This window comes from Rhincodon typus, chromosome 21, assembly GCF_021869965.1.
Source record: "Rhincodon typus isolate 14 chromosome 21, sRhiTyp1.1, whole genome shotgun sequence".
Classification (NCBI taxonomy): domain Eukaryota; kingdom Metazoa; phylum Chordata; class Chondrichthyes; order Orectolobiformes; family Rhincodontidae; genus Rhincodon; species Rhincodon typus.
In genome coordinates, this window is record NC_063352.1 from 1,709,969 (window position 1) to 1,722,597 (window position 12,629).

General features: G+C 40.0%; 1 protein-coding gene across 1 annotated transcript in view; it reads left to right on the forward strand.

The window, feature by feature from the left end:
• The window catches only part of smg1 (SMG1 nonsense mediated mRNA decay associated PI3K related kinase), a 170,708-nt gene extending 160,772 nt beyond the window's left edge, over nucleotides 1–9,936 (forward strand). The window contains exons 58-61 of the mRNA XM_048609660.1: nucleotides 2,274–2,380; nucleotides 3,229–3,408; nucleotides 3,785–3,891; nucleotides 7,556–9,936. Of these exons, the coding sequence (XP_048465617.1) occupies nucleotides 2,274–2,380; nucleotides 3,229–3,408; nucleotides 3,785–3,891; nucleotides 7,556–7,633 (472 nt within the window). The 3' untranslated portion in view covers nucleotides 7,634–9,936. The remainder of the gene's footprint in view (nucleotides 1–2,273; nucleotides 2,381–3,228; nucleotides 3,409–3,784; nucleotides 3,892–7,555) is intronic.
• The last annotated feature ends 2,693 nt before the right edge of the window (nucleotides 9,937–12,629 follow it).

Below are 12,629 nucleotides of genomic sequence, written 5' to 3' on the forward strand. Positions count from 1 at the left end.
GCTGCAACATAACCTCTCTGCTTTTAATCTCAATCCCTTCAGCAATGAAGGGCAAAATTCCATTTGCCTTCCTAACTACTTGTTGTACCTGCAGACCTACCTTCTGTGATTCATGCACAAGGACACCCAGATCCCTCTGCATAGCAGCATGCTGCAACTTTTTAACCATTCAAGTAATAATCCTTTTTACTATTACTCCTACCAAAATGTATGACTTCACATTTTTGTTTACATTGTATTCCATGTGCCAGACCTTTGCCCACTCACTCAATGTATCTATGTTCCTCTGCAAAGTTTCACAGTCCTCTGCACACTTTGCTCTGCCACTCATCTTAGTGTCATCTGCAAACTTTGACACCCTACACGTGGTCCCCAACTCCAAATCATCTATATAAATTGTAAATAATTGCGGTCCCAACACCGATCCCTGAGGCACACCACTAGTCACTGACTGCCAGCTAGAATAGCACTCATTTATCCCCACTCTTTGCTTCCTGTTGGTCAACCAATCCTCTATCCATGATAATACTTTACCCTTAACGCCATGCATCCTTATCTTATGCAGTAGCCTCTTGTGCGGCACCTTGTTGAAGGCCTTTTGGAAATCTAGGTACACCACATCCACAGGGTCCCCATTGTCCACCTTGCTCGTAATGTCTTCATAGAATTCCAAAAGATTTGTCAAGCATGACCTGCCCTTCATGAACCCATGCTGCATCTGCCCAACGGGACAATTTCTATCAAGATGCCTTGCTATTTCTTCCTTGATAATAGACTCGAGCATCTTCCTCACTACAGAGGTTAAGCTAACCGGTCTATAATTCCCCATCTTTTGTCTACTTCCCTTTTTAAACAGTGGCGTCACATTTGCTGTTTTCCAATCTGCTGGGACTGCCCCAGAGTCTAGTGAATTTTGGAAAATTACCACCAGCGCACCTGCTATTTCTCCTGCCATCTCTTTTAGTACCCTGGGATGCATTCCATCAGGGCCAGGAGAGTTATCAATCCTTAGCTCCATTAGCTTGCCCAACACTACCTCTTCCGTAATAATGATTGTTTCCAGGTCCTCACCTACCTTCGTCTCTTTGTCAATTACTGGCATGTTGTTAGTGTGTGAAGACCGATACAAAATACCTGTTCAATGCCTCGGCCATTTCATTATATCCCATAACTAAATTCCCCTTCTCATCCTCTAAAGGGCCGATGTTTACTTTAGCCACTCTTTTTCGTTTTATATATTTATAGAAACTTTTGCTATCTCTCTTTATATTCTGTGCTAGTTTTTTTCTCATGTTCTGTCTTACTTTTCTTTATAGCTGTTCTTGTGGCTTTCTGTTGACCTTTAAAGTTTTCCCAATCTTCTAGTTTCATGCTGTTTTTGGCACTTTGTATGCCTTCTCTATCAATTTGATAGCCTCCCTTATTTCTTTAGACACCCATGGCAGATTACCCCTTTTCTTACAGTCCTTCCTTTTCACTGGAATATACTTTTGCTGAGCACTTTGAAAAATTGCTTTGAAAGTCCTCCACTGCTCGTCATAGTTCATAACTTTTCTTGGCAGCAAGATAATATTCTAGTTCCAAGTCAGAGGACTCAAACCTGTAACCTTCAATCTACCTGAGAAATGAACATTTGTAGAAAATGCATCAATCCATTGTTTGTTATAATGACCTATTATCATGTAGTCTAATTATTCAGGACCTACTCACTGGCTCATGGATAAATGGACCTTTACCATCTGACACTAAGCCACATAAGTCAGGAAGGTTCTGTGCTTGGTCCCTGATCTGTGCGCAGTTATTTACTGGTGAGAATGTCAGTATTAGCTTCCCTAACCTCATGAGGTGAGAGGCTGATAGGGAACGATGTGTTTGAGTGGGCATCAAATGAAGACAGGATTCAGCGTGGCTACAGTCTCTTCTCCCTGCTTGCTAGTGCTCTGGAGGACTGGACAATTGTGCTATTTGTCCCTAGAACCAATCCCCTTGTAACCATGTACCTTCAGCAGGAGAGCAGAGCTGGGGATAGAAAGAGAAGCCTCCTATCAGATTTACACATGACGTGCTTTATTCACAAATAAGGAAAACAGCAGGACAGCGAATAACCATCTATTTCATTAACTCCCAATTCACATAGCCTGAGTGTAAATTCACAGTTCACTTGCCTCCTGAAGCAAGCATATACAAGTTCACCAGTAATTGTGATATTCAACTGATTCCTATCACTTTCATTTGCCTTGTTGTCAGTTGTAACTTTTGTCCTTGTCTTTCAGCATCTACAACGATCTTGTGAGCTTTGCATCTCCACTCGTCACAGATAAATCTAATGAGTGTTCGAGCCCAACTTCTGTCTCTGCATTTCAGCCCAGTTTTGCAGCAGGTAAACATTTATGTTCAACTTCGTGCTGAATTTTCAACCTTGATTTGCCACTCTTTGAAGTAGTGCTGACTGTCACCATTAAGTCTTTGAATCTTATGACATGAATTTATTACATAATAAATGATTAACGATAAATTTCTTGTGGTATAAATTGTTCATTTGAAATTTGGTATTCTGGCATTTGTCCTGATGAGTTCAGGATGAAAAAGTTTGACAGCAAGCCCCTCTCTTTTCTGTCGTACCAAATTTCAGTTTACAAACAAATTATTACTTTGAACTCGGTCACTACAAACTCATTCAAATGGAATCAAGTAGATAAATGGATTTGTATTGTTCAAACAGAATAGAAATCTAGAAAATGGGAGCAGGAGTGAGCCATTCGGCCGTTTGGGTCTGCTGCACAATTCAATGTGTCATGGCTGATCATCCAACTCAGTAACTGTCTACTTTATCCCCTTATCCTTTGACTCCTTTAGTCGTAAGAACCAAGTCTTCACCTTGAAAATCTTCAATATAGAAAGAGCAATGATTCTACTTTCTTACCACAACTGCCTGAGTGAAATTACCAACTTTTGAATTTTAAGTTTTATTGTTGAGTAGGTGGCTACTTGTAACAAAGTTGTGATTGCACAAGTTCACTCTCTCCTCTTCCTGCAAATTTTGAGTATAATTTTTATTGCATTTGTCTAGGTTGCATTAGAACACTGGTCTTAGAAGTGAAAGAACAGTGTGTTTAATCCATTGTGTTGTCCTCTATCTCGAAATATAAACTTTTTCTTTTAGTCTGTTACTTTCTACAAGTAAAGCAAGCTATTGCTTTAAGTACCCAATAACTTCTGTCCCTGCAGCGGTTCGGAGCAGTACAACTCAAAAGACACAACCAGAAGTTATGTCACAGAATGCACGGAAGATGGCTCAGAGAAACCTGGCTGCTTCAGCGAATACTCCACCAGGAACATCTATAGGACTGGGAAAGAATGTTGCTCCAAGTCCTAAGAAGGCAGCCAGAGATCCCAAGACTGGGAAAGGTAAGTTTCCTTTTGCAAACAGATTGCTGTTTACCTGAAACCGTAAGTCTAATCCTAACCCTATCCCTTTGTAGATATTTGGAGTATATGGAGACTGTTGTACTTTAGTGTATTACCTGAAAGTGAAATATTGCAGATGCTGAAAATACTCAGCCACTCTGACGTCATCTATGGAAAGAGAACCACGTTTGATATTTTGGATTGACCTATTGAAAGACATTTTCTTTCATTTCAGTCGATGGCTGACCTGTGTATTTCCAGCATTTTCTGTTTGCCTTTAATAACAATTGTACTTGCTAAGATGCCTAATTTAATGCAAATTGGAATTTATTTATTTATTTATTTATTTATTTATACATACTCTTTTTGCTTTTAGCTGTTCAGGAACGGAATTCCTATGCTGTCAGTGTGTGGAAAAGAGTGAAGGCCAAGTTGGAAGGTAGAGATGTGGATCCCAACAGGAGAATGACTGTTGCTGAACAGGTACAGCATTGTCATGGCATTTTTGTCTTTTTAATGTGTATTTTTTTAATAGAAAACCTAACTCAACTGTTTTTGCATATAATAATGCTTTTAAAATAGAAAACCACCTTAGATTTACAAGATAATCTGATACTGATAGTATGGGGATATTGGGATGGTGACAAAAAGCTTGGTTCAAGAGGCAGATTACAACGAGGTTTAACATTATGGAAAAAGAGCAATGATGTTGGTAGAGAAACAGTTCCAGAGCATTGTGCTATTTCAGCAGATGGCCCAGCTGTCAGTGGTGGAGAGGGGGTGCTGTATAGGAGCCAAAGGTGGAGGATTAAATTTCACATTAGTATGAGAGGTTCAGAGCTGGGATGGTTTAAGGTTGAGGAGGGAAGGATGAATGAGAACAAAGTCAGTTGGAGAGTGAGAGGCATAGGGTGTTGATTCGGCAGTACTGGAGTGAGACAGGGTGTCAGAGGCTGGCATAGTGAGGAAACAGAGATGCACGCTGAAGTGATAGTTGCAACGTAAAAGTGAAAGCTGGCGATATGAAGGGGAAGGTTAATTTTACAATGATATTTGTTCAATTCTGGATTGAACAAAACGCTAAGTATTAGATAATACTATCATAGAAGCATCCATATTTGGGGCAGGAGTAAGCCATACAACCCTTTGAGTTTGCTCTGCCATTCGAGAAGATTGTGGCTTATGGTCTCCACTCCAGTTGCCTGCCTATGCTGATAACCTTTTAGTTCCATGTTGATCAAAAATCTGTCTCCCTCCCTCCTTTTTTAAAAAAAAAAAAAAAAAGAAATTCAGTGGCCCAGCTTTCATTTTCTGGGGCAGTATGTTCCATAAACCCTCAACCCTTCAAGAGGAAATGTTTCTTCAAACCTTCTTAAATTGGAGGTCTGTTATTATTAAACCATGTCCCCTTGTTCTCGACTCTCCCAAAAAAAAAAACATCCTTTTTTCATCTACCTTCCCTTCAGGATGCTATAAATTCCAATAAGATTCTCCTCATTCTTCTGAATTCTGATGGATACCGGCCCAGTCTTTCCAATCCTCTTTCCTAACATGACTTTTACCCTCATCCCAATCCAGCAAGCATTTGAGTGAATCTCCTCTGGGTTGCTTTTAGTGCAATTATGGCCTTTTCTTTAATAAAAAGTCCAAATCTATACCCAATACTCTAGCTGTGCTGCTAATGTCCTGTTTAATTGTACAGTCTCTATCTTGACATTCCATTTCTCTTGCAATAAACAGCAACCTTCCATTGGCCTTCCCAACTACTTTCTGTGCTTCGAAGCTTGCTCCCTGTTGGATAGTCAGGTTGGGGAGTAGCTAGGTGTCAAGGGGACCAGAGTTTCTTTTAGGAGGCAACAGAGTGGCTTCTTGCTTTCAGTTGTTCAGCTGGAGAAACCTTTAAGATGACCTAAAGTTTGTCAGAGGATAGTGCAATGTAGAGCTGTGTCTCATAACATAGAACGGAAATTAACCTTGATGTGTTAATGGGTACCCTCACTGAGGAGCAAAGTTTGAATGTGAAGCGTAGCAGTGTAGTCTCTGGAAGTGACCATGTCAGAGTGTAGAAGCTGTTGATGTTGCTGGCTTCGTTGGACCAAGTGGGTGTGGTCCCAACAAAGGCTGTACTGTGAAACAGTGGACCTCTGATATAGAGTGGGGTAACTGATCTCAATCAATTTAAAGAGATATCTGCTAACTTGTCATGTGATCTTAAATGGGAAGTTACTTCATTTTTCAAACTTCGCAAGCTGGGTGAATATTGTGAAGCAAAACAAATCTGCCATGTATTTTTCGCAACAGTTGAGCATTAGGCATCCCAAATGAATTACTGCATTTCAAAGTTGTAAATATTGCATGATGTCAGTGCAACATAGGTCAGTTTAGAGAGAACACCACGCTGGACCTCAGTCATAAGCAATTGTTGTTCTGCTGGGCCCTACCAAACTTGGGTTCAGCTGATTTCACTGAGTGTACAGCAATAGACTACAACCATTTCAAGAAGGAAGCCCACCACCATCACTAGCTCAAGAGCAACTTGGCCGGATTTGTCTTGGTTCACAATAATCGCGTATTGCTGTTGAAGCTGGATTATTAAGTAAAGAGATTCTAAATGATGAGGAAATCAAAGGTTACGGTGAAAAGTTTGGTAAGTGGAGTTAAGATTTATAAGATCAGCCATGATCTTGTTAAATGGTGGAGCAGACTGGATGAGCTGAATGGCCTACTTATGCTCCTATGTCTTGTGATCCACTGTACCAAAGGCTATAGAAAGGTTGAAATTGACAGTCTATCAGATGACATTTGTGGTTTTGAGCCCTTTTGGTACTGTATGATGGGGGAAACCTGATTGGAGAGATTCAAACGTGGAGTTCTGGGAAAGATGCAAACAGGTTTGGGAGGCAACAACTGGTTCAAGGACTTTGGAAAATTAAGGGAGGTTGAAGATGGAATGGAGTTTGCCAAGACAGAGGTCAAGGGTTGGTATGTTGCAGACCAGGGTGATGACAGATTTAAAAGTGGGGGGGAGAGAGAGAGAAACAACTGAAGAAAGCAAAGCAATCCCAATAATGGCTAACATTGGAATCAGGTGTTGAAGTTGGAATTTCAGTGGGAATAAGGTCTAGAGAGCAGGAGGTGCGTCTCATGGAAAGGTGAGCTCTGAGCATGAGGGGAGATGGGAGAAACCAGGGAAAGATGCAAGTTTGGGGAAAAACGTGAAGAATATTTGGCTAGGTGGGCTAGTGGAGGGTGTGACAAGCCAGCAGATCATATCGCCTTGATCTTGGTGACACAGAAGTCCATGAACTACGGCACTTGCTGTTGGAGGGGAAGGGTGTTTAAGATTGCAGTGGTGAAATGAAGGTAAGGGTTAGCTCTCTGTATCCCAAGATGATCTTGCTTTGTTTGATCAGTTTTAGCAAGCTGGAACAAGGCATGACAGTTTTGTGGTCCGGCTAAATTAGGTATCTGCTCTGTCCTTTCAAGTTTGTGTCCCTTTGTTTAAATGAGTTAAGATGGGGCTGTACCATTGGGACAGCCAGGGTGAGAGCCAAGGTCGATTTAAGATGGAGGCGACCGTGTACTTGAGCAGATTAGTAGCTGCAGACATCTTGTGGCAAATGGTGGACCAAAGACTAAGCACGTTTTATTTTAAAAGTGCAGTTGTAAGTGAACTGGAAGAGGGCTTTATCCAGGAATGGATATAGGAGCGAATAGGGTTGGGGCATGGAAGAAGGATCTGGGTAGTGATTAATCTACAAGCATGATCAGAGATGGCTATATCTGTAATCCTTAGGATGGGGCAAGCAAATCCAGGTGAGATAGCAAGCTCAACACTATGTGGAGAAGTAGCTAGGATCTTGATGGTGTAGCAGGTTTGAAGGGCTGAATGGTCTACTCTTGCTGTCTCTTAGTCTTTTACATACCTCAGAAAATTAAGATACTGTTTCAAATTTGAGTCATGAAAATTAAATGAATTTTTTGCCTACTCTCAAAATAAATATGTTAACTATTAGGAAACTGTTTAAATTTGTCCCCGAACACTGACTTAAGTTTTGTTTTAGTTGCTATTGTTGGGCTTTAACACATACTTCAGTTATGTCAATGTATCAATCAAAAACAAATTCTCACTCATTGTATTTTCTAGGTTGATTACGTGATTAAAGAGGCTACTAATCTAGATAACTTGGCACAACTGTATGAAGGTTGGACAGCATGGGTATGAACTGGAATACAGTGGATCTCTCTGGTTCAATGAGGTCAGGCATCCACCAGAATCAACTCAGCCACAGGCATCTATAGCCGTACCATGGCAGGTGTTGATGTATTCTGGGGCTTAATCTGAGGTAATCTAGGAATCCCCGTGCATTCGGAGTGATTAGTCAGAAGGCTGCACTCAGGGATATGCTTATACGGTCTGCACCCCAAGGTCAAGGGCCATAGCGCCCGGTCTGAATTACTACATGATTGTCTTTCTGTCATACAAGAACTGCAGAAGTATCGAGGGGGTAGGTGCAGAAACGGTTGCTATCCTACTGAGTACAGAGTGATTTTGAAAACCTAAATTCCATCTGCCCTGTGAACATTCGAGTCACAAAGTACTAAACCCTACTGAAAGGTAATTTAGAAAACTGGGGCCCTAAGGAAAGAAATCTCTTTGATTCATGTGATTCCAGTTGGATAATGACTTCACTGGCTGACTTGCCCTTGAAGGTGGCCACCCGGTAAGAAAACTGAGGCTGGGAGAAACTATGGACTCCAGAAGCAGCTCAAAAGATAAGATTGGATATACTACATGGGACTTGTGTGAGGAAGATGACACCACCCTGATCTTTTTGTTCGCTTTCTCTTATAGGTGTATGCTAGTTCAGCAAAGTGCTTCTCAGATGCCTGTAATTCTGTTTACTGTGATTGAAATTCAGTAGTAGTCATCAGCCATTTTAATGTAAACATTTTGCAAGGTGCACAATCTGGAAGACTACATGAAAGCATTGACAAATTCATGGTAAACTAAAGGGTTAGGTGTTTCTATGCATACACTTTAAAGTGCTTTTTTTCCTTCCCGTTTTGTTACTTGGAAATAAAAGGTCATGGATATTTTTGTGTATCTTTTATCATGCAGGTTTTGCCATTTGTATGAATAAAAATGCTGAATAAACCCTCAAAAATTTATTTGAAAGTGACACACCATGACCACAAGTGTTTTTTTTTAAATTAATCTTGATTCTTTGGCTTGTTTTTGCTTGTGCTTTATTTTTTGTTCTGCTCTTTCTCAGTGATCCCAAGTCAGCGTTATTTTGAGGTGTTTTGAGAACATCTGCCCTTTCTATGCTCTGACAACCTCACTTCTTCATTCTCTTGCTTTTACTTGCCACACACTCCTTGTGCCCAAAAGCCCCCAACCCAACTCGCTCTGGTGATCAATGCTGTGTTTCATATGTTGGTGATTTCATCATTTTCATAAATGCATTGGAGAAATTGCTTTGGACGTTATAAATCACAATGAAGATGGAAGTTACTTTCACAACAGTACACACTCGCCCTTATTGTATCGGACTTATTTTTAGCAATGTAGACTCTTAGCTGTATTTTACATTTAGCTGGCAAAAGTGATAAAGAATGTCCGTTGGTGGAGGTAAATGGTGTGTGGTCCTTTTTAAAACTGTCACAAAATGGTTTAACTTCATCTTGTGAAGAAAATCATTTCTCAGCATAATACAGATTAATACAAACCATCAAATCACACATGCTTGCCATATCATTTTGATTGCAGCTTCCTTGCATCGCTTACTAATTTAAATTAAATGTACTTTTTAAAAAGTTATATTTTGAGAGAATTACAATCTCTCCTCCCTCTTGATTTGAAAAAAATCCTTTTTCCAGTCCCCATCATGAAACTGTCCTCCAGCTTGAAAGGCTGCAGTGGACGAGATCTTGCTTGGATTTCTTTGACATATTTTACTTAGCCAGCTGTCAGTAAGCAGTAGAAGCTAATGTTTACTGTTGAGGATTTTGTCCTCTCCCACTAAGGGATTCCCAAACCAAGTGCGGTCATGAATGTGCAAAACTGATGCATACAGACAATAGATTAAAAACGTCAGAGTAAAATCTAACTCTGACTTTGGAAAGGAAGTTTGGTCTACTCATTTTGGAACAAATGAGCTGCTGAAACCTCTCTATAATATTTTGCTGTTCTGATAAATGTAAAATTGATTGACCAAAAAATGCTGAAAGAAAGTTGTGCATTTAATTAGGCACCTGGAGCAGTGACTACACTTCAAAAGTACTTCATTGGCTGTAAATCGGTTTAGGATATCCTGAGGTTGTGAAAGGCATGTAACTGCAAATTCTTTCGTGGAGAAAATTGAATGGGAAATGGTGCGTTTGATATCTGTACTTGAATATGAATCCTGTTTGTATTATGCACATTGTTTATAAAAACTCAACTAATTGAAATGATAAGATATTGTACTGCTACGATTTACATCCAGGACCGTATTTCCAATAAATTTATTACATTCACAGTGATCCTGGCATCAGCACTATTTTCTCTTTTCCCTGCACATTCAGAAAAACATTGGTAGGAAGAGAGGAGGTTGATGTCCAGTTTTGTCCTTCTGAGGGAGTGATGTTATTTGCATCAGGTTACAACTCAATATTCTCTTGCACACCACGGAAAAAAAACGTTGTAAATTGCTGTTTGGAGTTGGATTATTTTTACTTGTGCTTTTTTACAAAAGAGTTTTGTTTCCTGTTTTCTGTGTGCAGCAGCTTTTCAAAAAACCTGGTGAAGGCAGAAACAATGAGTTTATTTCCTTCGTGAAATTCTGTCTACTAAGTGAAGAAAATTAATAGAACACTATAAAATGAAAAGGGCTCACATGTTGAAATAAAAAAGGATGCAGTTAATAATGTCTTGTAAGAATATGGCTTGGAATATGTATGCATCCTGCTCTGCTAACTGTCTCTTGGGCCTACATGTATAGGTGGAATTGAGTAATGGCTTGCATTTTTAAAGTCATAATATATTGCCATAGTTAGCATTCTAACCTCAATGTGACATGACTAAGCTCCAATTTAAGCTTTCACATCTTAACTAGCAGACATTTCAATGCAATTTGCAAGGTGCCATTCTTTGAAGTTGAGAAGTTTTATTTTCCATCTGGTTCAGATAAGCATTAAAGATCAAATTCCTACTTTATCCTGTGCAGCATCCTCAAACAGGTTAATTTGTTGCTCATCTCATTACTGTCGGCAGAATCTCCATCTACCTGTTGGCCGCAATATTTTCTTTTGAGCACTTCAGAATAATTGATGTTTTGTGACATTTTAGATGTGAGGAGGTGCAAGTATGAATATTTAAAATGATTTGATACTAACAGGAGCTCTTGTATGCTAATTCCTATTCTTTGGCTGTGAGGAATAGAAAAGACCATTACCATTAGTGTAGTCAGCCATCTTTTTAGTTGTAAAATCAGTTTTGTTTTTCTTTATTCATTCACAGGATGAGGGCATTGCTGGCTTAGGCAGCATTTATTGCCTATCCCTAATTGCTCAGAGGGCAGTTGAGAGTCAACCACATTGCTGTGGGTCTGGAGTCACATGTAGGCCAGACCAGGTAAAGATGGCAGTTTCCTTCCCTAAAGGGCATTCGTGAACCAGATGGGTTTTTCATGACAATTGACAATGGATTCATGGTTATCATTGGATTCTTAATTCCAGATAGAATTTGAATTCAAATTCATCATCTGCCATGGCAGGATTCGAACCTGGGTCCCCAGAATGTTGTCTGGTCTCTGGATTAACAGTCCAGCAATAATACCACCAGGCCATCACCTCCTGCTGCTAAATAAATGTTAAATAATGTAAACATAATGTTTAAGAAACAGGCAATTGTGAGGTATTGATGCATGATGAATGTCTGTCTGTTTGAACACCTAATTCTGTTGACAACTTTGACTGATTTTTGTGAATACAATTGAGTTTATTTCCTTGACAAATAAAATTTTATTTAATTCACTCATGGGATGTGGGTGTAGCCAACTGGCCAGCATTCAGTTGCTCTTGATATGTTTGTAAATAAGCAGTGTTCTTGAATCACTGCAGACCCACAATGCCATTAGGGAGGGAATTCCAGGGTTTTGACCCAGTGATAGTGAAGGAGCGGTGATATATTTCCAGGTCAAGATGATGGGTGGCTTGTAGGGTAACTTGTGATAGTGGTGTTCCCATGTATCTGCTGCCTTTCTTTACAAATATCATGGGTTTGGAAGGTGCTGTTAAGGATCTTGTAGAGATCAGGAGTTGAGAATTGCAAATTTATTGTAAATTAGCAGTTACTCCATAATAATTGTTATCACAAAAGTCATTTTATTAAGACTTCAGGAAGGAATGTTGTAGGTGTTCAAAATGTTACACAGCTGGTTAGTTGACCAACTGTACAGTCATGAGGTTCATTTTGTAACCATTCTCTATAAAGGAGGGATTAGAAAACTTCCAAGTGATTCTTGTGGAGTTTACAGAACCCAGCTCTAAATGAGCAGACTTGGCTCTATCAGCCTTGGATATGGGATTACTTGTGTGTAATTTTTCTCTTTTTTTTTGAAAGAAGAAGCCTGCCCTGTCACTCTTCTAAAGTTTTATGATCCTGCTTCTAGAGGGAAGGAAGGAAATGCATACAAATAACATCTGCTGCAGGTGCTGTGGGGCGGATGAGCTACAATGGTGACTACCTGTGCTACTGTTGTACAAATACTGAACATGATAACCATCTCTGCTCCTCTGATGCTGCTTGGCCTGCTGTGTTCATCCAGCCCTGCACCTTGTTGTCTCGGATTCTCCAGCATCTGTAGTTCCTACTATCTCTGCTCCTATGATGCTGCTTGGCCTGCTGTGTTCATCCAGCCCTGCTCCTTGTTGTCTCGGATTCTCCAGCATCTGCAGTTCCTACTAACTATGATAACCATCGCTGCAGCTGTTAATGATATCAGCAGACCCAAGAGAATATCTATGGCTGGATTTCTCGCAGAGACTGCCCTGTACCCACAGCACTTCATTTGCGTTGACCAGTACCTGATGGTTTGTATCCTAGGCTTTTAAAGGAAGTAGCGACAGAGATAATGTATGGACTGGTAGAAGCCTTCCAAACATTTTAGATTTTTGGAAAACTATACAGCAGTTACCTTGACTATTATTCATACAATCAAGCAGAGTTTACATAG